Consider the following 24,943-nt stretch of genomic DNA (forward strand, 5'->3'; position numbering starts at 1 on the left):
CCTGCTGCTCCCTTGCAGTGTACTCAATAAATCTCACTTTCTACCCTCAAAAAAAAAAAAAAAAAAACAGAAGAAAAGCAGAGACATATTTTGCAGTGCCTGCTCACCCATAGCCCCCTCTAAATGGAGCTGCCCTGCTTAGAGTCCCTGCAAAGGGGCAATCATAGACGTCATGTCCCTAAGCCCACACCCAAAGCTGGTTAGATTCAGGGTGGGTACTACCTGACTACCTGAAGTCAATCCATAGAGTGGCCAACCAGTAACCCATGTCATCTACCTACAAGTGATAAGCTGCATCTGAGTCTCTCTCACAGGAATCTAAGCAAAGCACGGAGAAAAATACCAATTAGTTGAAGCTGAAAAGATGCCATGAGGAAGAACCAGGGTGATAATAAACTGAAATTATTTTTAAGTAAGAGTTATGGGGCAGCAAAAACCCTGAGTGAGCAAAGAAGCCAGCAAGAGGAGTGAAGAAGATATAAGGAGAAGCAGGAAGGCCAGGAAAGTGACACACCATGTGGCCATGACTGAGACAAAGCGGCTGCCCCTAGAGCTGCCTGGTTCCTAATGCCTCCCTAGCTGTAGTCCTCGAGCCCTCTTATCCTTAACTCGAGCGGGCCCCTTAGCCACAATAAAAGACACTTGGTTTTGTGATCTCCCCACATTTAGAGGGCAGAGAGAAAATGTGGGACAGAGGGTAAACTTGAGAGGTAGTAGGAGACTGAGGAGAAAACAGTGCATGAAAGCAAAGGCAGGGGAGTATCAAGGAGCAGAGGATGGTCAAATATTTCAACACTCAAGGAGAATGAGGACTGAAAAAAGGCCACTAAGTTTGAAGATTTGCAGATTACTTGTGACTGACCTTGGAGAGAATAAAGTGATGAGAGGAAAAGTCAGATGACATACCATCACATCATTCCACTTTTTTTTTTTTTAATAAATTTATTTATTTTTGGCTGTGTTGGGTCTTCGTTTCTGTGCGAGGGCTTTCTCCAGTTGTGGCAAGCGGGGGCCCCTCTTCATCGCGGTGCGTGGGCCTCTCACTGTTGCAGCCTCTCCTGCTGCGGAGCACAGGCTCCAGACGCGCAGGCTCAGTAGTTGTGGCTCACGGGCCTAGTTGCTCCGCGGCACGTGGGATCTTCCCAGACCAGGGCACGAACCCGTGTCCCCTGCATTGGCAGGCAGATTCTCAACCACTGTGCCACCAGGGAAGCCCCATCATTCCACTTTTTAAGAACTGACCGCATGTTCCTTTTACACACTTTCAGATAAAATTCAAATTCCTAACTCTTCTAACAAATTCCTTGCTTTACTTGGCTCCAACTGAATGATCCAAAAACATTCTCCACCACTTCTCAACATGTAGCAAGATGAGCAAGCCCCCAGTCCCTCACAGCCTTGACTTCATTTCACACCCCTTGCCTTCAGTCATATACCCTCCCATCTGAGTGGCTCCTTTCTGTCCATCTAATCCTTACTTACCCTTAAGGCCTAGTTCACATTCCACCTCCTAAATAAAGCCTTCCCTGATAACTACAGCTACCTGTAGTTCCTGCCTCTTAACTTCTATGACAACCTATGGGGCAAAAATTGGCCAAACAATTTAGCATATTATAAAGTAATTAAAGTAATACTAGAAGTCACATTTAAAAATAATATTCATTATATATTGAACAGTCACCCAAAGGACTCTAATTCTGTTTCATGTGCACACTGGCTCCTAATCACATCAGAATATTCTCAAAGGCTCTTTTTTATATATTCCACAGTGCTATGGGCACTCAGTAGCAATGTAGTATAAGAATCTGAAAAGGGGGTTAAAATATCTGGGTTCTAGTCCCTGCTCTGCCAAAAATTTCTTATTTGCAAATATGGGAGCTAGATTAGATGACCTCAAGCACTCCTCCCAACTCCAAACCTAGGATTCTATGGCTGACATATACATTCTGTATTTCACATACACAATTAAAATAAAAGCAGAGGGCTTCCCTGGTGGCGCAGTGGTTAAGAATCCGCCTGCCAATGCAGGGGACACGGGTTCAATCCCTGGCCCAGGAAGATCCCACATGCCACGGAGCAACTAAGCCCGTGTGCCACAACTACCGGGCCTGCGCTTAGAGCCCGTGAGCCACAACTACTGAGCCCACATGCCACAACTTCTGAAGCCCACGTGCCTAGAGCCTGTGCTCCGCAACGAGAAGCCACAATGAGAAGCCCGCACGCCGCAATGAAGAGTAGCTCCCACGTGCCGCAACCAGAGAAAAGCCCGCGCACAGCAACGAAGACCCAACACAGCCAAAAATAAATAAATAAATAAATAAACAAAAAACCCCTTCATTAAAAAAAAAAAAAAACAGTCAAAGCAGAGAGAAGACATGCCATGTATTATACCATTGTTTTATATATATATATGTCTGTGGATATAGATATATAGATAAACAGATGGTCCTTGACTTTCCATGGTTCAACTTATGAATTTTTAACTTTAGGATGGTGCAAAAGCAATACACATTCAGTAGAAACCATACTTTGAATTCTGAATTTTCATTTTTTTCCCAGGCTAGCAATAAGTGGTATGATACTCTCTCATGATGCTGGGCAGCAGTGAGCCATAGCTCCCAGTCAGTCACACAATCACAGGGGTAAACAACCAATACACTTACAACCATTCTATACTCATACAACCATTCTGTTTTTCACTTTCAGTACAATATTCAATAAATTACATGACATTCAATACTTTATTATAAAATAGGCCTGTGTTAGATGATTTTGCCCAACGTGTTCTGAGCATGTTTAAGGTAGGCTAGGCTAAGCTATGATGTTTGGTAGATTAGATGTACTAAATGCATTTTTGACTTACAATATATTCTTTTTTTTTTTTAACAATCTTATTCATTTATTTATTTATTTTTGGCTGCATTGGGTCTTCATTGCTGAGCATGGGCGTTTCTCTAGTGACAAGTGGGGGCTACTCTTTGTTGTGGTGCGCAGGCTTCTCATTGAAGTGGCTTCTCTTGTTGCAGAGCACAGGCTCTAGGTGCATGGGCTTCAGTAGTTGTGGCACGCAGGCTCAGTAGTTGTGGTTTGCGGGCTCTAGAGCGCAGGCTCAGTAGTTGTGGCGCACAGGCTTAGCTGCTCCACGGCAGGTGGGATCTTTCCAGACCAAGGATCAAACCCATGTCCCCTGCATTGGCAGGCGGATTCTTAACCACTGCGCCACCAGGGAAGTCCTGACTTACAATATGTTCAACTTATGATGGATGTGTCAGGATGTAACCCTATTGTAAGTCAAGAAAGATGCATAGTATATATAGCCATTGAATAAGTCAAAATTTCCATCAGACACATTTCCAGTCAATCTGATGACTGGAAACATCAATAAACCTGTATCCCTCTATTCTAGTTCCTTCATCCTAACAGCACCGTCAAGCATATTCACATGAAATTCAAGAGGAATTAGTTACAAAATTATTGCAACCTAAAACCTGTTCAGCAGGGGTACATTCCCACTCCCTCCCCTCAAATCAGCTGGTCACATTCCTTTGTCTTATCATGTGCCCTCTTGCACCACTATCACCATCAACGTTAACACAAATCGCTAGGACAGTGTTAGACACCAGGGACTCTAAAATGCTTAAGTCTCAGAAGGGCTCACAACACAGTTGGGGAGGCAGAAACACAAAACACTTTAAGAGCAATATAAAGAAGAATACTCTATATGCCAGAAAAATGCCTTCCCTCTGTTGGTATTCAACGTGACCTTCTTCCAGTTGGCAAAAATCAGATCTATCTGTCTGACTGCAAAGTCCTGGGTGAACATTAGAATTAGGGAAAAGGTGAAATGAGATAGAAAGGAATTATTCTTTGTGAGCCTATACAAATCTATATTCTAATTAGAATTTAGAGGCCACAGAAAATATATTTGTGACATGACAATGTGAAACTTTTCTAGGTGAGATTAGGCAACAGACCCCTGACAATATACTTATGTAAAACAATATAAAAATATCATCTTGTACATATATACGTGTATATATATATTTTGGCCAAGCCACGCGATATGCGGGATCTTAATTCCCCAACCAGAGATCGAACCCATACCCCCTGCAGTGGAAGCACAGAGTCCTAACCACTGGACCTCCAGGGAATTCCCATCTTGTACTTATATTGAGTTTACAGTTTTCAAAGTGCTGTGAGATATCTTCATAACTACTTGAGGTTAACAAGACTAAAATTATTATTCTTTTTTAGATAAAGAAACTAAAGCACAGGGAAGTAAAGTGATCGGTTCAAGGCCAAACTGCCCAGAAAGAAGTAGAACTGGAACAGAGCAGAGGTCTTCTGAATCCTAGTAAGATGCTTTTTCTATTAAGTTATTATTCAAGTAGAAACACCATAATAAAACCAAAATCAGAAGTCATAGTCAATACAGAACCCAGGCAAGGAGAACCTGTCTGGGCGTTTTTAGCACTGGCCAGTGAAGATACATACCTACAGTAGGTTCTGCAAAAGTATGTATTCAACAGTGAAGAAGACTTTACCAAGGGTCTAAAAGACCATATAAAATCAACAAATTTCCTTCCTTTTTCATTTCATATTGACTAAACAACCTTCTGTTATTAACTGGCTCCACAGTCACACCTATTCCATGTATGCATCCCCTTGCACATGGACGAAGAAGATATTCATTAACAGAGAAGCCTGTCACTGAAAGTTTAAAAAGTTACCTTTTGGCTCCACAGCAGTCTCCAGAGTGTTTGTAAGCTAATCATCTCTAGGACTGACAGCCAGTAGCTGATTAAACTGACCAGTAAGGTTCATGGAACCTCCGTGACTCCATCAAGCTCCACATCCCAGAAAGCAGCCTCCTGTCAACATCTTCGAGCCCACCCTACACCATGTACTATCGTTACTGATTGGTCCTATATTGTTTTAATTTAAAGGCAACAGTGATGTTCACGTTGCTCATAAAAAGGGAGAGCTAGCAAACTAGTTTTGGTTTTTATTCAAAATTCACAAATTTAGATTCTAGAATCTAACTCTTAAATCAGACTTTTTTTTTTTTTTTTTTACAAATTACTGTACCTGCGGCAGCTCGTAACTGGGAGGAACAGCTCAGAGGTCTCATAGCTGGAAGACAAAATAAAGTGTTTACAAAAAGCAGTACAATTCCATGTCTGTGCAAGATGCTTACACAACCAAATCTAATCTTAAAAAGAAAGAACAAATGAAACTTACAAAATCTGAGGGCCCATTGTGATGTACTGGGAAGATTTTTAAAAGTGTAAGTCAAGAGGGAAGTCATTCTTAAATCTAAAAAGAGAAGAACAAAAAGACTTTCTGGGTTATTTGAACAATTTGTAGCTTAGAGTGTAGTCTATGATCTCTGATATCTCATCCATGACTACTATAAAATACTTTAAAATTTACTCTATTACCAACTACCCTTCCTCTAATAATATAATAGCTATACTGACATAGTATGCAAACCACTAATCTAAGCATTAACCCATCTAATCCTCACAAGGACCTATGAAGTACGCATGATTATTACACCCTTTGTAAGAGATGAGAAACGGAGGCATACAGGGATTGAAAGACTAGTAAGAGGCAGAGCTGTGATTTGAAGCCACATAGTCTAGCTCCAGAGTTTATGCTTTTCTCTAGGGCCAAAGGAGTAGAGACTGCTGGACATGATCATGAAGCCACCAATGTGAACTTCCTGATTTTGATGGTTGTATTGTGATTATGCAGAATGCCTTGTGGAATGTTTGTATTTGAAGGGGATACACACTAAAGTATTCAGAGATAGTGCAGTATCACATCTTAACTGCTGTAAGAAAAAAAAGTTCGTACACTGCACTTGCTACTTTTTTATAAGCTTGATATTATTTCAAAAGAATAAAAATATAAACCCCTCTATACTAAAAAATATATAAAATATATTAACTACTTCCCTAAATTCCCGAAAATGAGTTCCTACAAATCAGTAAGAAAAAAATTGGCAAAGGATATGAACAAACTGTTCACAGAAATAGAAATATCAATACAAATGGCTCTTAGATACATGAAAAGATGTTCAATCTCATTCATAAGGGAAATACAAATTAAAACTGCACAGAGGTATAATATTTGACTTAAAGGTCTGATATTCATTATGTGGTACTCTGCACACACAGGCTCTCTCATCTACTGCTGCTGAGGGTGTAAACTGATGCACCTCCACAGATGCATCACTATGGAGGGCAATTTGGCAATTACTGTAACTGTCAAAAAACTACAACTGCACCTAACTTCTGATCAGTAATTCCACTTCCCTGAATTTTTATTTATATAGTTGGTCTGTGTAAACAAAAGAATACATCAGAAATGATGAGATGTCACTTTTGAGATTAGACGGTTAAGAGATCCTGCAGCTCCTGTCTTGGTCTGTCTCTCAGATCACTCGGTCTAGGGGAAGCCAGCTGGCACCTCAGGAGCAGCCCGATGAAGAGGCTCTGGTGATGAGGAACTGACGCCTCCTGCCAACAGCCATGTGACTGAGTTTGGAAGTGAATCCTCTAGCACAGACAAGCTTTCAGATGACTACAGCCCTGGCCAGCATTCTGACTGCAACCTCATGAGAAAGTCGAGGTCAGAACGACCCAGCTAATTTGCCCCCAAATTCCTGACCCTCAGAAACTGTATGAGATAACAAGTTTTTACTGTTTTAAGCCGCTAAATTTTGGAGTAATTTGTTACACAGCAACAGCCAATATAAAAGCCTTGTTTAACTTTTCTTAGGTCTTCGTTGACTAAAAAGAGATGCCCTGTGGCTTCCAAAAAGAAAAAAAAAAAAATCACATTTACCAAATATATGGATTGGAAAGAGATGGAGGAGTCCAACCTCTAGGCTTACCAGCCTAGGTATACTCAAGGGACTCTGGCCAGGGAGACACAAATTGGCCCATGCGATGGGCACCACTTTTCCAGAAGCTACATTTGATGCCACTTGAGTCTGGAATATAAATCCCCATAAGTAAAGTTCCTCTTGAAATAAAATTCAAGAAACTAGTCAAGAAAATATTGATTGAAAAAAAGGGGGAACTTGCTCTAACAGATATCAAAACTTTCTATAAAGTACCAGTAATTAAACAGTTCAATTCTGGCACAGGAATAAATTAAACTAATCAGCAGAACAGGATGTAGCAAGTTCAGAAGTATACTCATGTGTATGAGAATTTAGTATGTAATAAAGATAACATTTCAAATAAGTGGGAGAAAGATGAATTACTCAATAGATTTGTTGGGAAAATGGCTAACCATTTGAAAAAAAATTAGATCCATAGCTCACACTATAAGTACAAATTACAGATGCATTAATCTAAATATATATTTTTCTAACTTACTACAAGAATATATCAGAGAATATTTTTATAATCTTGGGGAAAGGCTTCCAACATATGGTATAAAACCCAGAGGCCATAATGGAAAAGAATAACTAAAAGAACTGATTAAAGAAGCATTTAAAATATCTACATAGCAAAAGACACTAAAATAAAGTTAAAAGGCAAACAACAGATTCAGAGAAAATATTTGTAACATGGAAAACAAAGGGTTAAATCCCATACTCCATAAAGAACTTCTACAAATTAAAGGAAAAAGAGAAACAATCTGTAATGGAATCTGTGGTTTTCACCCCAATGTCCATTTCACCCCATTATGCAGTTGCCACATGTGGTTTACATGGGACTGAATCCAGCTCAACTCCAGGGTTTAAGCCAATCAGAATAATCTCATTCTCTTTGGTTCACGCAACCAAGGCCTAAAATAATCGGGCATGGTATTGCCTTGACCACTGGTATCGATTTAGGGATGGTCTTAGTCTGACATTCAAGTCTTCTGCCTGGAATGCTGGAACACACATCTTTCCTTCTGAGGCTTGGCATGGCTAGAGCAGTTTGCAAACATGATAAAAGCTAGTGTAAAGGTAGAGCTGGTCTCAAAGGAAGACACAGCTGAAAATTCAGAAAAAAGAAACTAGAGCCCTGATTGAATCATATCTGAAACCCACCCTCCCACTGTGCTTTTCTGTTCTGTGAGTCAACAAATCCCCTTTATTAAGCCAATTTAAGTTTAATTTTCTGTTATCTGCAACTGAAAGGCTCCTTCCTGAAACATGACCAAAAGGAAAAATGAGCAAATGAGCAATTCACAGAAGAAATAAAAATGTCAAATAAATAAAAATTTAAATGTTCAACCTCACTAACAATAAAAATTTTTTTAAATTAAAACAAGGTCATTTTGGGGTTATTAAGTGGCAAAAATTAAGAATATGGTTAGCACACAATTCTAGTGAGAATGGAACTATTTAAGCACTTCCATATACAGTTGATAAAAGTATAATTGGTAAGGCCTTTTTGGAAGGCAATTTTTAGTTCTCTCTCAGATTCTGAATTATGAATTTCTGAGCCTAGTAATTCTTCTTATTGGTCCTTAAGCAACAGAAATATTCAAGTTGTATATGTAGCAATCATAGATCTCTAGCCAATAGAAATACTCAAGATGTAGATGCACATATCAGGACACGGTTAAATAAATTATAGTATTACAAACATACCACGGAATACTGTTCAGCAGTTTGTAAAGAAAAATGAAACATAATGACATACATGTATATACTGACATGGAAAGATGTCCACAACATATACTAAATGAAAAAGCAGGCTGCAGAATAATATATATACAGTAAGAGTCCATTTTATGACAGAAAGAGACGAAAATCCATAAAGCTGAATCTATATATGGAAGAGATAAAGAGGGACTTTCATTTTATATTCTTCTGCCTTCTTAAAATTTTTTTTACAATGAGCATCTTATTTTTAATGTACAGTATAATTCTAGTTTTACAGAAAATCTGCATATACTAATATCTTCATAGATAGATAAAAATATAAAAATGCATTTAAAAAGTCCAGAAAAATACACAGCAAATGTTAATAGTAGTTATCTTTGGGTGGTGGAGTTATTGGTATATTTATTTTCTTTAGACTTCCTGTAGTTTCTGGAAAAAAAATTAAATAGAATATACATCCCATCAAAAATTAATAAAAAGTAGAGACAGATTTCAAAAGAAAGAAGGACTAAGCAAAATATGACCTAGTTATTGTCTTCTGCTTTAAGCTTTAGGAAATACATTTTGACTCAAGGATTTGGGGAGCCTGGGTAGGCTTGAGTAGGGTGTGAAACTATAGAAAGATGCATGAAGTTGCAGGAACCTGGGAGCAAGTAACATGAAGAAGGGACTAAACAAGTAATGAAAGCAAGATGGAGTGGCTCTAACAGCTCATTATTACAGTATCATTAAGACACAATCCACAATATCCTTAAGAGCACAAACACTAAAAGCAAACCACCCAATCCAAATCCTGGCTGTACCCTAGTTGTATGACCTTAAGCAAGCTACTTAATTTGCAAAAAGGATTCTTGATGACCTCCAAAGGCCATTTTCTTTCTCTGTTTTAGGAGTAAGATGTAGATAATTCATCTGTAAGATGAACCTGTAAACTGTAGATAATTAAAGTACCTACTTCATAGGTTGTTGTGAGGTATATATATATACATACGGCACTTAGAACAGTGCCTGATACATAGTAAGGGTTATACATGTGCTTGCTATTAATTCTAGTGGGTGATGGTATAAATGTATTTAGTTCCCCTTTATGTAAGACACAGTGAGAAGCATAACATTTCTGCCCTTGATGGAGCTTGATTTTGTTCAGAATACAGGAAACAAAAAAGTCAAGAGCCAAAAGGGTGACCTAAATCAGGGGATGGCAAACTTCAACCCATGGGCCTCTAGCTAACATTAGATTTTACATTTTTAAAAGGTTGTAGAGCAAAACAAAACAAAGAATATGTGACAGAGATCAATGTGGGTTGTGAAACCTAAACTATTTACTATCTGGCCCTTTACAGAAAAAGTTTGCCACTCTTGATCTAAACAGTAAGTGCTACACCGAATTAGATGCAGAAAGAACATTATGTGGGCAGGAGGCAAGCTTTGAACTGTAAAAACCTTGTGAGATGGAGGGCCTTTGGAGGTCATCAAGAATCCTTTCTGCAAATTAAGAGACCACTGCTCATGCAGTTTCTGCTTAAGGTGCTCACAGTAATGGGGGATTCACTATTTGACTTGAACTTTAAACAGAAACCTCTCTTCTTTCTTTCCATACTCCTCAATTCAGTCTCAACTTCCCTGCCATTTCTCCCTGCCTCTTCCTTCTCCCTCTCCTGCAGAACAGTCAATCTGGTGAACAGTGAGACTTAAATTTATGGCCGAATCCTGGCTCTGCCACCTACCAGAAAATTTACATAATCTCCGAGCCTCCCAAACTTCACCTACAAAATGCAAATAACAATTTTGGGATCGTGAAGATTAAATGAGATGGCGGTGAAAGGGCCTAGAGAGCCCTCAACATTAGTTTTTGTAGTCAATCACTTGTTTCCAGGACTCAAGCCTACCTTTCCAGCACAAAAACAGCTTTCAGGCAATGCAGAGCTCTTGACTAGAAGTTAGCAGACCTCTAGTCCTATTTCTACCACCTGTGGCCATGGGTAAACTCACTCACCCTGATTCATGGGCTTCACTGATAAAGTGAAGGGGATGAATGACCAGATGATCTCCGGGTCCCCTCTGGATTAGAAAATAATCTTGAGCCCTGGATCTCGGAGCGGGACACAGGCATGTCTCAGCTCCTCCCACATTCGAGTCCCGAAAAAGCCACACGACCGAGACCCACCCTCGGTAACATAAAAGGGGTAAACCCCAGGCCCTGTACCGAATCTACTGCCGCCGGCCTGGCTCCAGGCAAAGCAGGTGAAACAACAACACTGGAACACAGGCCAGCGCTTTAAACCGACACAAACACAAGCCAACAGTTCGTTAACATGCGGTGATAAATTAAAAGACACAAGCGACACCGCTGCTCTGAGCTACAGACCGAAGGCTAGGCCAAATTACTGCCCAAATTGCACTGGTACGGGAGACCCCCATCGAGAAGCTTCCTTCCGCTCCCTCGAACTCCACTGCCCCAGGGAGAGGAGGCGGCCGCGGGCGTAGTAGGTGGGAAAGGAAGTGCGGACCTCGCCGGGGAAAGGCCAGGCGGAAAGCCGAGCGCACGCGCCTTCTCACCTTAGCTCGCGGGGGCTCAGACTCCTGCTGCCGGCAAGGTTTGGACCCGAGCGACTGGACTCGACTGGACCAAGGGGCGGGCCCTGCCTAGAAAGGACCCTTCACCCTTCCCACCGGCTCCGCGGGCTTCGCAGGCCTTCCGGGCTGCCCTTCGGCTGCCTGACTGGAAAATCCGGAACTCTGTCCCCCTCCTCCCTGGCCTTCCTTCCTCCCCGCGGAGAAGGTGTCCTTTCCGCCCCGTTAGCCAGAAGCGAAGGGCGAGGTTAAGGAACCGGCGGCAGCTCGCCATAGCGGTGTTAGTCAGGCAGTACATCGGGCGCCTGGCCAGAGCCAGGCTACGGAAAGAAAAGTCCTCTGCTTGGCTCCCACGACTTGAAGCGCCTTCCACTTTCGTCCTTTCCTGCTCAAGATGGTGGCCTCCCGGGCAGTTGGCAGCCTCAGCCGCTTTACTCCCTCCAGGATGCTCCGCTGCCCAGGTGAGGCCTGGTTGAGGGCGCCCAACAGCCCCGGGCAGACCTCCTACGGAGACCCGAGCTTCCCCGGAGCCTCGTCTCCCCATCGCTGCCACCTCCCTGCCCCGGCCCAGGGTCCCAGCCCTGGATAAGGGGGAGGGATGCTGCTCTGGGATCCGGTCTCTTGTTCCCTGGCGCAGGGACTGACATTTCCTCTCTCATGAGTCCTGCAGCGATTTCGGGCTCCATAAGCCCTAACGTTTCTGAGCCCTGTCCTCCCGGTCTGGCACTTTCCGCTGGTCTCCTATTTCCTTTAATGATGGCCTTGAGCCTGTTCCTACGAGATTGGGAGGACTAGGAGGACTAGGACAGGCCAGTCTGTCACATCTTTGCGGCTCCATTGCACCTTGCCTGTAACAAGAGGCATCTTAAAACCTTCTTGTATGAAATTAACCAGCCTTGCAAATTACTGCTATTCCCTGCCCCTTTTCCACAAAACCTTTTTTGTACCTATTACCACACTTCAATAGGAAGCTCAACTTTTGCAGTTCCAATAATCCCACTATGAACGTATAATATATAGATTTTCAAGGGCCAGGTTCTGCAATTTGCTAGAAGAAGCATTTTTTAAAAAAAATACGCAGATACCCTGTTTCTTAAGGAGCAAGATGTTAGATAATTTTACAACTATTTCTACCCTTGTTTCTGACGATACCCAGTTAGCTTGCATTAGCTATATTGTCTTTTTGTCTTCAAACTGGCAGTGAAAGAGTTAAAGTGGGTGACTGGAAAATCAAACATTTTCCTTCCATCTCAAATCTTTAAGGTGAAATGTGACTTTTTATTGCATGTTGTACTTAATATCGGTTACTTAATTAGAAGTATAATTTATAATATGCCGTCCTCCTTCTGAACCCCCGGGGTAATACCGCATGCTGTTTTTGGAAGAGTGCCTGGAATCTCCCTTTACTGTAAGAGACTAATTTAGAATGATTGACTCTCTTCTGCTTTCTTATTTCGACCGGTGTTTTTAGTCTCCACAGGACTGCTTTGTGTGTGTGTGCGCGCGCGTCAATCATAAGATTACAGAAAATTGAAATGCTGTAAAGACTGGGGAAAGGGATTAAGAAAAAAAGAATCACCCATTCCCTTACTACTCACATACCTACTGTTAGCATTTGGTCATGTGACCTGACAGTTTGTCTATTTTCCACATTTTTGGTTTAACACTTTAAAAATATCAAATGTATATTTTTGAGCTTCCCCTCCATTGATTTTAAGGTAATGCAATTAAAAGCATTAAGTTTGGAGTCTGACTTCTGGGTTTGAATCTAGCTCTGCCTTTTACCTTCTGGTGACCTTACCCTTTGGTGACCTTGGGCAAGTAATTTCTATGTCTGTTTTCTCATTTGTGAAATGGGGAATAATACCACCTTGTGAGCTTTAAAGGAGTTATTTTAGGTGTAAAGCAGTTTTTCGTGGAGTAAGTGCTACTATTAACGTTAATAAACGTTAGCTGTTACAACTCTTTCCTGCCCTGAAGAACTATGATTCTATTGATACAGATCTAAGATTTTTTTGAAGTAATTTTTACATTTTACATGTCATAAAAGGTTACAAGCCTAGTTTTTCTATGTTTTTTTATAGAAATATATATACACACATGTGTGTATATATTTTGCATTGTGTTTTAACCTATAAGAAAATATGGTTTGGGGAGGGAGGGATAAATTGGGAGACTGGGATTGACATATACACACTACCATATATAAAATAGATAACTAATAAGAACCTACTGTATAGCACAGGGAAAGTCTACTCAATACTCTGTAATGACCTATATGGGAATAGAAACTAAAAAAGAGTGGATATATGTATATTATAGCTGATTCACTTTGCTGTACAGCAGAAACTAACACAACATAGTAAATCAACTATACTCCAATAAAAATTAATTTTAAAAATTAAAAAAATATGGCTTATTATAGCTATTGCTCCTTTTAGTAGCAATGTATAAATTTTGAAAAAAGTCTAGAAAGTGAATTTAAAATTACCTGCACACCTGGGTTGCCATTTAGACTCAACAGACTAACCCTAACCCTACCCCTAACTGAAAGTTTATGCCAAGGCATTGCCAAACATTTAATGAGATTATGACGTTTAATGATGGATGATTAAAATCTCTTGATGCTGCTTTGTATTTCTTGAAGTTTTAACCCATTCCTGCCTGAGTGCTATAATTCTTAGTATGACTATCAAATGAAAATCACATCTTGACCAAAATGTCTTGTTTAATTCCCACTCTTACTCTAAATCCAAATTCCTGATTGCCTAAGTGGTAGAATAATTTCACAGGAAATGAATTGGAGGCAAATACCTTAGTAGACGGTGTATATTTAAATTTGACTCTCACTTCTTTAATCCTGTCCCTTCCCCCGGTACTGAATGTTGAGAAAAGCTGTCGATTGTTACAACCAAAGTAACACTTTCATATTTGAAATTTGTGTGAGCATAATCCAGCTCTCTGCACTGCTGTAGTCTTCCGTCTTGTAGGTATCTTCTCAAGTTAAATTATTTAAATGATTACAAAGTAGGCCAGAGGTTTCTCTCTCTTTTGCTGGCACAGGAAATATAGGCTAAAGTTCACCCAGATGCTCTACAGCAGGGGTCCCCAACCCCAGGGGCTGCAGGCCCGTACCGCCTGAACCATCCCCCACCCCACGCCCCCACCGGTCTGTAGAAAAATTGTCTTCCATGAAACCGGTCCCTGGTGCCCAAAAGGTTGGGGACCGCTGCTGTAAAGTAAGCTCTCCTAATTAGGAAGTGAGTAAGGCTGGATTCCAAAAGCAAAGCTACCGTGTACTTCAACTTGATTTAGTTGACTGTGGTTTGAAATTGTTTTCCAGACATGTTTGTACATTTACTGTTTTTCTCTTTGTTTCTTGTCTCTATTGATTTAGAGGAGGTTTTGTGTATGTCTATATGGGGGGGGGGGGAAGGTAGGTTAGTGGATGAGAGTTTATGGTTTATAAGCTAATGAGCTCAAACCTGTTGTCTCAAATATTTGGTCTTCAGAATTACAACCCACGTCCAAGCCCCTTCACCTGCTCTGTTTTCTTTTTTCCTTAGGCACTTATCTTCTAACATATTTATTTCCATATTTATGTTTCTTGTTTTTTATCTGTCTTTCCACCCCAACTTCTCCCACCCTGCATTCCTGATCAGTTCCTTGTCACTAATTCAGTTTACCCTGTTCTAGCTAGAATTGCCTATCATCTGGCTCCCCTCCCACAGAATTTCTACTTTATAGGGAAACTCCTTTCTATGCCAGGCCTGTTTTCACCTCCTCCACAAAGACAGGGATTTTTGTCTTTCTGTTCACTCTGGGCCACACTAGATTTTTGCTGTGGGATTAATGAATATAAGATGATGTTGGAGGAGATTACAGTTTAGTTGGGGGAAACACCTGCTACAGATGCAGCGATTAGAAAACAAAACAATGAGTAATAAAGATAAAAGTTTGGGCAGGGAAGGCAAAGATCCTTGTAGACAGAATCTCAAGATAAGGCTTTGTAGAGCCATGATACAGATATAAAGAAGGAAGAGTCACAAATACAGATGACACAGATCTCAAATGATGGAAAAGCAAAGGGAAGTATATCATTAGTGAAGTAGAGGCACTGGAGATTGAGGAGATGTCTGGCTTCTCTTATCTTAATTTACTTTGGTGTAGGACTTTGACTTATAGGTACTTTTATAATCATTACATCACTTTTACTCTATCTTTATAAGGACACTGAAATGCTCTGAGAGACTTGTACATGGTCATACAACTAGTAAATAATAAACTTGGTGGTCGAACCCAAGGCTTTGGACTCTCGGGTCCTTTGTCTTTGCACCATGAGGGCTGACTTGGATTGCTTAAAGAAAAAAAAAATGCAGACAGAACCAGCGATCACCCCACTCTGGTTCTCGTGCCATCTACAGTTTTTTTTTTTTTTAATAGTATGTTGTTTTGCCTTTGAAAGCAGTATAAAGCTGCTTTTTTCTGTGCCTTCGCTTCCCCTCCTTTAAAGAACTGCAGGATAGAGAGAAACATGGAGCCTCTAAAGCCCCTTGATTTTATTTTTCATGACACTGGAAAGTTCATCTCTCCATAGAAATGCAAGAGGACCTGGCTGGAGAACGTGCTTGAGATATATTTGGAATACATTTGGAACTAACATTATGTAGATTACTTATTTCTTAGTGTATTTGTTTCCTACTGTGGCCCTAAATTTCCACAAACTTAGTGTCTGAAACAATAGAACTTTATTATCTTACAGTTATGGATGTCAGAAATGAGTCTCACTGGGTTAAAATCAAAGGTGTTGGCAGGGCTGTGTTCATTCTGGATGCTCTAAGGGAAAATCCATTTCGTTGCCTTTTCTAGCTTCCAGAGGCTGCCTGCATTCCTTGACTTCTTCAAAGCCAGCAAAATCAGTTCTCATGCTGCCATCTCTGGTTCTTTTGCCTTTTCTCCTCCTTTGTCATTTCATGGGGTGTACCTGAATAATCCAGGCTAATCGCCCTGTATTAAGGTCAGCTAATTAGCCACCTTAATTCCATTTGCAGCCTTTATTTCCCTTTGTCATATAACCTAACATACTCAGTTTCTGGGGACATGGGCATCCTTAAGAGGCCATTCTTCCACCTACCACATTTAGTATCCAGATAATCATTTGACCTGATAATTGAAACAAAAAGATACAGCAGTGGTCACAATAATGGCTTAGAATACTTTGTTTTGTTGTGGTTGTTATAAAGTCCAGCTTTGTTATGTATAGCAGGTACTATGGAAATTCTGTTTTGTAAAATAATTAATTTTGAAATACCTTTTTCTTACAGGTTATATTTGCCGCAACTTTACAAAGTCCTCTGCTTTGCTGAGTAAGTTTAACTTCTCGTTGATATGCTTACATTGCTTTTTATACTTATTTAGCAATAAACATGTTTACAAATAAATTTTCCTTCTCTTTTTAGACAGAACCCATATTAACTATGGAGTCAAAGGGGACGTAGCAGTTATTCGAATTAACTCACCCAATTCAAAGGTACCTAATTTAACTTGCTGCGGTTTATTTCTACTCACTACATTCATTAATCCAGTCCTGAATGGCAAAGAAATAAATCCACCAATTTGGCAGTAATCTTATCACATGAACTTACAGTTTTGATAGTTAGAGTTTGAGAAATTGCCCAAGGAATGCAGTTTTCTGCAGCAGAGGTCCTTGTTTAAGAATTCCTCCTAGTTGACTTTAGGTGTCAGATTAACATCAAGGATTAATAAAACTAGCCTTTTGTTACACTGTAGAATGATAAGGTGGTTTATTAGATAAGAAGCAAAGTATAAGCTTTGTTTATAAGAATTAAAACTGACCTACCCATCTTAACTATGAGGTTATTAAATCGGCTTCCTTAACCTGCCTGACATAAGTCATTATTCATAGTAAGTTGGCTGGATTAAATGTCGTTTAGTTTCCTACGCGACCTGAATGACTCGGTGCAGTTCATATGTTAGAAATCAAGTTTTGTTCAAAGTGGAACTTCATTTGTTTTTGGCAACTTCAAAAAAGCATGCAGCATTAATCCAGTCTTTTGCCAAGAAGAGCTTTATTGCAGGAGCTCATGCTTTTCCCTCACCTAAAGTTGGTGTAAAGATTTCATATTTCAGAAATCTTATTACCAGAGGCCTCAATGAAGTAGGAGGACCTAGATGGAAGCAATTAACAACTATCACAAATTAAGGAAAGTAAGAGCCAGTCCCCCTCACTAGAGTAAATCTTAGCATTTACTGAGCAGTGATTCAAACTTAAGATATTTTTTGTAAGTTGACCATTTTTCCTGAACACAAAAATAACACATGCCTATAGTAGGACATTTTAAAGCAATAAAGAGGAGAATAACAATCATTCATACTCCAAACCCAAAGATAACCACTTTTAACATTTAATCCAGTTTCAACAAATAATATTCTAAAAATTAAGATCATACTATATGTCTAATTTTGATTTCTTTTTTTCCTTAACATTATACAAATTTTTTCCATGCTGATAAATGTTTGTAGACTTAATTATAGCCTGCATATGATTGAAACTTAGGAATATGACCTCCTGAGGAATATGAGTTCCTCCTTTAAGTAGAACTATTTTTAGAGGGAGGGGTGCTTACAGTTGGCCAAAGCACCTGAATAGACAGCTGCTGGGTTGTTTGTTTGTTTGTTTCCCTGTTTCTTTCTTTTAACTGTATATTTCTCCTGGATAAATGTATTTCCTATAATCAAAATAGCATTTGATGGTGATTTGCACATCTGTTACTTAGAATTTAAACCCTTACATTTATATGTATTTCCCTTTGATAGGTGAATACTCTGGGTCAAGAACTGCATTCAGAGTTCATAGAGGTAATGAATGAAGTCTGGTCTAGCAATCAAATCAGAAGTGCTGTCCTTATCTCATCAAAGCCAGGGTGCTTCATTGCAGGTGCCGATCTCAAGTAAGTTTTAGGAAATTTGAAGTCATCTTTTATCTTTGCTAATGGTATATTTTTTAGGCCTAATCATTTCTCTTTTTAAAAGAAGGTAGAAGTAAATTTTCTCTGCAAGTTTTTTTAAAGTTATTTTCATGAGTATAATAAAGTTAATAAAAAAGAGGGACTTGTTGCTTAAACCTTATAAGACTGAATACAGCCTTTCTTTAAAGAAGTTGAAGTAGTAGTTCAAGGAGCAATATTTGAGTAGAATGAAAATAAACTAACAATGAGATGCCCTTTTTTTTCATCCACCAGACCAGCAAACATTTAAAAGTTTGAAAATATCATATTAGCAAGGACTTGGGAAAATGAGAAAGTTAAATATTACTAGTAGGAATGCAAATTGGTATAGCCAATTTGGAGAGTAATTTGATAAAATTTAGTAAAACTGAAAATGCACGTATCATATAATCAAGTGATACCTCTTCTAGGTATATATGCTAGAGAAATCCCACCCTTTGGTTTTAAGGACCCATGCATGCATAGGGATGTTCAGTCCTGTGTAGTTTAAAATAGTGAAGAATTTGAAACAAGCTAAACATCAGTCATGAGGGAAATAGATAAGTAAATGTGGAATATTCACAAGATAAAATACTACAGAAACAATTCAAAGGAACTAACTAGATCTACAGCATAATGGTAGAACTCAAAAACATAATGTTAAGTTAAAAAAAAAAAGGAAGTTGCAGAATGTTTGATACTGTATATAGTTTATATAAACATTTTAAAACCATACATGAAATACTTCTCTGTATTATTTATGGATACAAATATGTAGTTGGTTTGAAGAATACACTACAAACATACAAAAATGGTTGTTTCAGGGTAAATGAATTGGCTGGTAGAAGTTCAGGAGGTCAAAGGCTACTTTACCAATACAGCTAATATTTTCTTTTTTTTTTTAGTGATATAATGTACATATATATAACTTCTTTAAAATTCTTTAAAGCAAAAGTAAGGAGGAGAGATAATACCTTAATATTAGTTTACTGGGTTAAAATGTTAATGGTTGTTAATTCTGTCAAAATATGGGTATTTGTTATATTTGTTCTATTACTCTTTGCAGTTTAGGCAATGATAGCCAGCATTATTGGCTTAGTAATTTGTATTTATGGTGTTTGTATATTTTTAAACTTTGTTCAATATTGTATACCCTTCTTTTTTTATGTATAGTAATTAGAAATTCATAAATATTCTGTTTGTTTATGTTTATTTTTTAGAAAAAGCAAAGTTATCTCCATCAAGTGCTTTTTCTTCTAGCTTGGTTATTTCAGCCTAGTAAGACACTGATGTACCTGGTAGTAGCTACCTAAATCCATAGGAAAATACTTATAGCTTGTGTGAGGCTAGCTGAACAACTCCCAGCATATAAAATGACAGAAAATTAGTTATCTTTGGTCAAAAGTAAAAAACCCACAGCTTAAATGTGTTCAGAAACAAACTGAAATTAAAGGACATTGAGGACAACATTATTGTAATAGAAGCCTTTTTTTCTGTCATTTTGATTGATGTTTAATCCGAAAGCTACCTGATAGTGAAAATGTTTAATCTGCTTGTGAAAATATTTACCAGAAGATGATTTTCTCATGTACAGAGCTTTGTAATCTAATGATTTGTTACCAGAACAAACATAAATTATTCAACATGTTTTGTTTCATGTTCTCTGAATCCAGAAATTTAACACTCTTTTATAGAGAGATGATGTCACTGATATTAGTGCTGTCTGAGGCAAAATCATTCTTAAACTTCTGAGTGTTTGAAGATTAACTACCAAATATTGATATATGATAGGATAAGGATATGGTGGATAAAGTATTGAACAAAATAGGTTATGGTTTTATCTTTCGTTTTTTTTGGTTCTCTTCTCTCATGTTTACTGCAGCATGTTAACTGCTTGCACGACCCCTCAAGAGGTAATACAAATATCACAGGAAGCACAGAAAATGTTTGAGAAAGTTGAGAAGTCCACAAAGCCTATTGTGGCTGCCATCAATGGATCCTGCTTAGGAGGAGGACTTGAGGTACAGATTTATTCCAAAGTCATTGAGACAACGGTCCAGCTCATTGTTGGGATTCACCAGCTGTAAACCTTTAGGCTACTATTTTGCCTTAAAAAAAGTTGTTGAGGGAGAATCAGCTTTGTTTTTAGTTATCAAATTTCTGGATAGGTTTTTATCCTTAGTCTCATGGCACAGAGCAAGTGAACCAAAGTGTCATGTTTTCATTTACAAATTGAGAAGATTTTGAACTAGATCTCTAAGGTCCCTATCAATTCTAAAACACCTTGTTCAAGTTTGCAAGGCAAAGATTCAGAAGTGTGATTCATGCTCTTGAGCTACTGAAGTCTGGTTGAGACACATAACACATAATGTACGTCAAGTGTTTTGTGAGTAGTAAAGATGGTAAATAACACAAGGTTTGAGAGAAGAGGTGCTTACCAAACTGGAGCATGTAAGAAAGAAGGAGGGGAAAAGAAAATAACATTTATTGAACATTTATCACATGCTGAGTTCTATACTAGACACTTTCACATGTGTTAATTAAGGAAACCAGTGTCTGGTCCTAAAAGACAGGCAGAATTTGATTAACCAGAAAGTAGTGGGAAAACATTCCACATGTGGCATGGTGTGAGCAAAGACAAGGATAAACAAAGCCTAATTAGGGCACCATAAGTAGGCCTGCTTGATTGAAGAGTCTTTACATCGTACAGGGCTTCTTAACCTGGGGTGCATATATAATTGTGTGTGCATTTTTCTTTTGAGAGCTTCCATACCTTTCAGCAGATTTTCAAGGAGATCTGCAACCCAAAAAGAGGTTAATAACTTAGGGGAAAGGTATGAAGTAAGGCCAGAAAGGTAAATTGTAGAAAGCATCAAATGCCAGCCTAAGGAATTTCAGTTTATTCTGGGGGCACATTCCTGCTTTATGAGTAATCTTTAGACCCTCACATATCCTAAGATGTTACAAAGTTACATTTTTTAACACTCTAATTTTCTTTCATTTGTTTGAAGCTTGCCATTTCATGCCAATACAGAATAGCAACAAAAGATAAGAAAACAGTACTGGGTTCCCCTGAAGTCTTGCTGGGAATCCTACCAGGAGCAGGAGGCACACAAAGGCTACCCAAAATGGTGAGTTTAAGATACCCATGTGAACTTGAGAACCTTGGTCCTATGTGCCCCTTTAGATCTATTTCCTCTGTACAAAAGGTATAATATGGGTATTCATTGTAAAATTTAGAAACTGGACTTGCCTGGTGGCGCAGTGGTTAAGAATCTGCCTGCCAGTGCAGGGGACACAGGTTCAAGCCCTGGCCCGGGAAGATCCCACATGCTGCGGAGCAGCTAAGCCCGTGCACCACAACTACTGAGCCTGCACTCTAGAGCCTGCGAGTCACAACTACTGAGCCCACGTGCCACAACTACTGAAGCCCACGCACCTAGAGCCTGTGCTCCGCAACAAGAGAAGCCACCGCAGTGAGAAGCCTGCGCACCACAACAAAGAGCAGCCCCCGCTCGCTGCAACTAGAGAAAGCCCGCTCTCAGCAACAAAGGCCCAACGCAGTCAAAAATAAATAAATAAATAAATTTAAAAAAAAAATTTAGAAACCAAATACAATGTGAATATATGGGATCAATAACATTTTATTCCTGATATTTGTTTATTTTTTCAATTCTACTTTTTATTTATTTTTTCAATTCCGTGATCAAAATGATTGATCAGGGTCCTTTGTTAGTCCCTGAAGAAGGGAAGAGATAAATAAGATACATGTCTTGCTTTCTGGAACTTAGAGTTTAATTTGTTCCTTCTCTGCACAGTGCGATCTTACCAGTTTTTCAAATCGCTGGGTCTTATTTCATGATAACTGTTAAGAGGCAGACCTTTCCCCTGATTTGGATGATCTCACTGTTTTATTCTATAGACCCAAAAGAGGCCCGTCAGGCTTTTGAATTCTTAAGAAGAAGGGAAGGACAGTCAGACCTGGAGGCTGCAGAGCAATCTTAACATCAAACTTGAGGGCCCTCTAAACCTCATAGCCTCTGGCACTGTGGATTCTTCAGGGAAAACAACACTCAGCAGAAATACTCTTTGCAGAGAAGTTGATATGGGTTGGACATAGAAAAATGGGAAAGTTTATGGTACTTGTTTTCTGATAATAAATAGTGTGCATTCCTTCATAGGAATTGCCAAGAGGGTTTACTGAAAGAATGAATAAGCCTATATGTGTATAGAAAATATTGCTGTTTCTTTTGTTTTGTTATAGTTGGTTCTTGAATGTTGCTAGAAGCTGTTCTTTTAGCACCTACATACAAAGCCCTAGTTGAGTTCTCTTTTTGTTAAGTCTAAGATCCTTTCTAAAGACATTGTCAAAACTATGAGACGGGCTTCCGTGGTGGCGCAGTGGTTGAGAGTCTGCCTGCCAATGCAGGGGACACGGGTTCGAGCCCTGGTCTGGGAGGATCCCACATGCCGCGGAGCGGCTGGGCCCGTGGGCCACAACTACTGAGCCTGCGCGTCTGGAGCCTGTGCTCCGCAACAGGAGAGGCCGCGATAGTGAGAGGCCCAAGCACCGCGATGAAGAGTGGCCCCCGCTTGCCGCAACTGGAGAAAGCCCTCGCACAGAAACGAAGACCCAACACAGCGATAAATAAATAAATAAAAAATTTAAAAAAAAAAACAAAACTGTGAGATTTCTCAGTCTCTACTAATTCCAGTATAGGAATTTTAAATATTTTACAAATGATACAGAAGAAACTCAGAATGACATAAATGTACAATTTTAGGAAACATGACATTTTTTTCTCCACTTTATCAATCCATAAGACAGAAATCCTACATATTGAATTAAAAGAAGAGATATAAAGACATTTTTAACTTCAGGCGGAGGTTTCTAAAACTAAACTTTACCTAAATCTGTATCAGTGTATAAAATTTCATTGATGGATATATAACATAAAAATCTGGTTTGACTTTTCTCATTTTAATATTTATTTTGCTCAGTTGGATGATTTGTAAATTGTAATTGCCACTCTGATTTTTTTCTACCTTTGCTCTAATCCTTGCTTGTTAGGTGGGTGTGCCTGCTGCTTTTGACATGATGCTGACTGGTAGAGGCATTCGTGCAGACAGAGCAAAGAAAATGGGACTCGTTGACCAGCTGGTGGAACCGCTGGGTAAGTGCTAACATGCTTCAGAATTGAGCCTTATGAAGTTATTTATTTTCTTAAAGAGTTAATATCTTGAATATTGGTTATAGTGAAACCCAAACACTTAAGAAATTAGTCGTTATTCTGAAGAGTGAAGTTTTCTAAAAATAGCTAATACGAAATCATTTTCAACATCACCCCGATTTCTATTTTATGTTATTTATAATTGGGACATCAGTAGTACAGGATTGAATCGAGTCATTATTTTTGGTTCTTAAATTACCTGTATCATTATCCATGATAACTATTCTTCAGTTTTTTGTGTCTGTTTTAATAAAATAATAAACATGTATGAAACAACCAACCTAAGGATATTAATAATTGACATCTACTAATGTGCTGCTTCCTCCCATACAATTTCCTTGCCTCTTCTCATCCAAGGAAACCACTATTCCAGATTGTATGTTCATCACCCTCTTACATTTCTTAAAAATCAGCATTATTGAGATGTTATTTAGATGATAATAAATTTACCAGTGTTTAACGTACAGTTTGCATTTTGACAAACGTATATAGCTATGTAAACACCACCACAATCATACAATAGAACATTTCTAGTATGTAGCTTTTTGTGTCTTTCATTTAGCATACTGCTTTTGAGATTCATCCATGTTGTTATATGTCAGCAATGTATTCCTTCTTGTTGCTGAATGTCATTCCATTGTATAGATAAACCATAATTTGTTTATCCATTCACCAAATGATAGACATTTGAGGTGTTTCCAATTTGGGGCTATTCTGAATAAAGCTGCTATGAACATTCATTGACAAGTCTTTATGTGGACAAATATTTCATTTCTTTTGGACAAATACTGAAGAGTGGATTGGCTGCACCATATGATAGATGTGCTTAGCTTTTAAGAACCTGTCAAACTGTTTTTCCAAAGTGGTTATACCATTTTACATTCTTACCAGCAGTGTATCAGAGTTCTAGTTACAACCACTTTGCACGCTCAGTCTTTTTAATTTTAAACATTTCATTAGGAGTGTAGTAATATCTCATTGGGGTTTAATTTGTATTTCCCTAAAGACCAAAGATACCGAACTTATTTCATGTATTTATTTGCCTTCTGTATATCTTCTGATAAAGTGTTCAAATGTTTTGCCCATTTTGTTTGATTTAGCGTTTTTCTTATTACTGAGTTTTCAGAGTTCTTTATATATCAGGATATAAGTCCTTTATGAGATTTGTAGTTTGCAAATGTTTTCTCCCTGTCTGTGGCTTGTCTTTTCATTATCTAAGAGTAGAAATTCTTAATTTTGATGAAGTCCAATGTATCAGAGTGTTCTTTTATGGATCATGGTATTGGTGTTTTAGAAATCTTTTCCTAACAAGATTACAAAGATCTTCTCCTATACTTTCTTCTGAAAGTTTTGTAGTTTAGCTCTTACGTTTTGGTCTGTGCTACTTCAAGTTAATGTTTATGTATGGTGTGAGGTACAGATTGAGTTGTTGTTGTTGTTGTTGTTGTGTGATTATGGATATCCAAAATGTCCTGGCACAATTTGTTGAGAAGACTCTTCTTTCCCATTGACAC

At 38.8% G+C, this 24,943-nt stretch overlaps 2 protein-coding genes across 3 annotated transcripts in view; one reads left to right on the forward strand and one right to left on the reverse strand.

Annotated features, from left to right (window-relative positions):
* HADHB (hydroxyacyl-CoA dehydrogenase trifunctional multienzyme complex subunit beta) overlaps positions 1–11,308 on the reverse strand; it is a 45,481-nt gene extending 34,173 nt beyond the window's left edge. The window contains exons 1-4 of one of the 2 annotated variants that reach the window (XM_007191275.3): positions 10,986–11,053; positions 10,614–10,678; positions 5,242–5,316; positions 5,089–5,133 (exon numbers count right to left, since the gene is read on the reverse strand). In XM_007191275.3, coding sequence (XP_007191337.2) covers positions 5,089–5,133; positions 5,242–5,316; positions 10,614–10,678; positions 10,986–11,038 — 238 coding nt within the window. In that variant the 5' untranslated portion in view covers positions 11,039–11,053. Of the gene's footprint in view, positions 1–5,088; positions 5,134–5,241; positions 5,317–10,613; positions 10,679–10,985; positions 11,054–11,176 lie in introns of those variants that run through there. The other variant, XM_007191276.3, reaches the window with a different exon arrangement.
* Positions 11,309–11,425: 117 nt separating this feature from the next.
* The window catches only part of HADHA (hydroxyacyl-CoA dehydrogenase trifunctional multienzyme complex subunit alpha), a 48,322-nt gene continuing 34,804 nt past the window's right edge, over positions 11,426–24,943 (forward strand). The window contains exons 1-7 of the mRNA XM_007191274.3: positions 11,426–11,652; positions 16,516–16,557; positions 16,651–16,721; positions 18,029–18,162; positions 20,081–20,219; positions 21,210–21,329; positions 23,270–23,372. Coding sequence (XP_007191336.2) covers positions 11,586–11,652; positions 16,516–16,557; positions 16,651–16,721; positions 18,029–18,162; positions 20,081–20,219; positions 21,210–21,329; positions 23,270–23,372 — 676 coding nt within the window. The 5' untranslated portion in view covers positions 11,426–11,585. The remainder of the gene's footprint in view (positions 11,653–16,515; positions 16,558–16,650; positions 16,722–18,028; positions 18,163–20,080; positions 20,220–21,209; positions 21,330–23,269; positions 23,373–24,943) is intronic.

This window comes from Balaenoptera acutorostrata, chromosome 12 (assembly GCF_949987535.1).
Source record: "Balaenoptera acutorostrata chromosome 12, mBalAcu1.1, whole genome shotgun sequence".
Classification (NCBI taxonomy): domain Eukaryota; kingdom Metazoa; phylum Chordata; class Mammalia; order Artiodactyla; family Balaenopteridae; genus Balaenoptera; species Balaenoptera acutorostrata.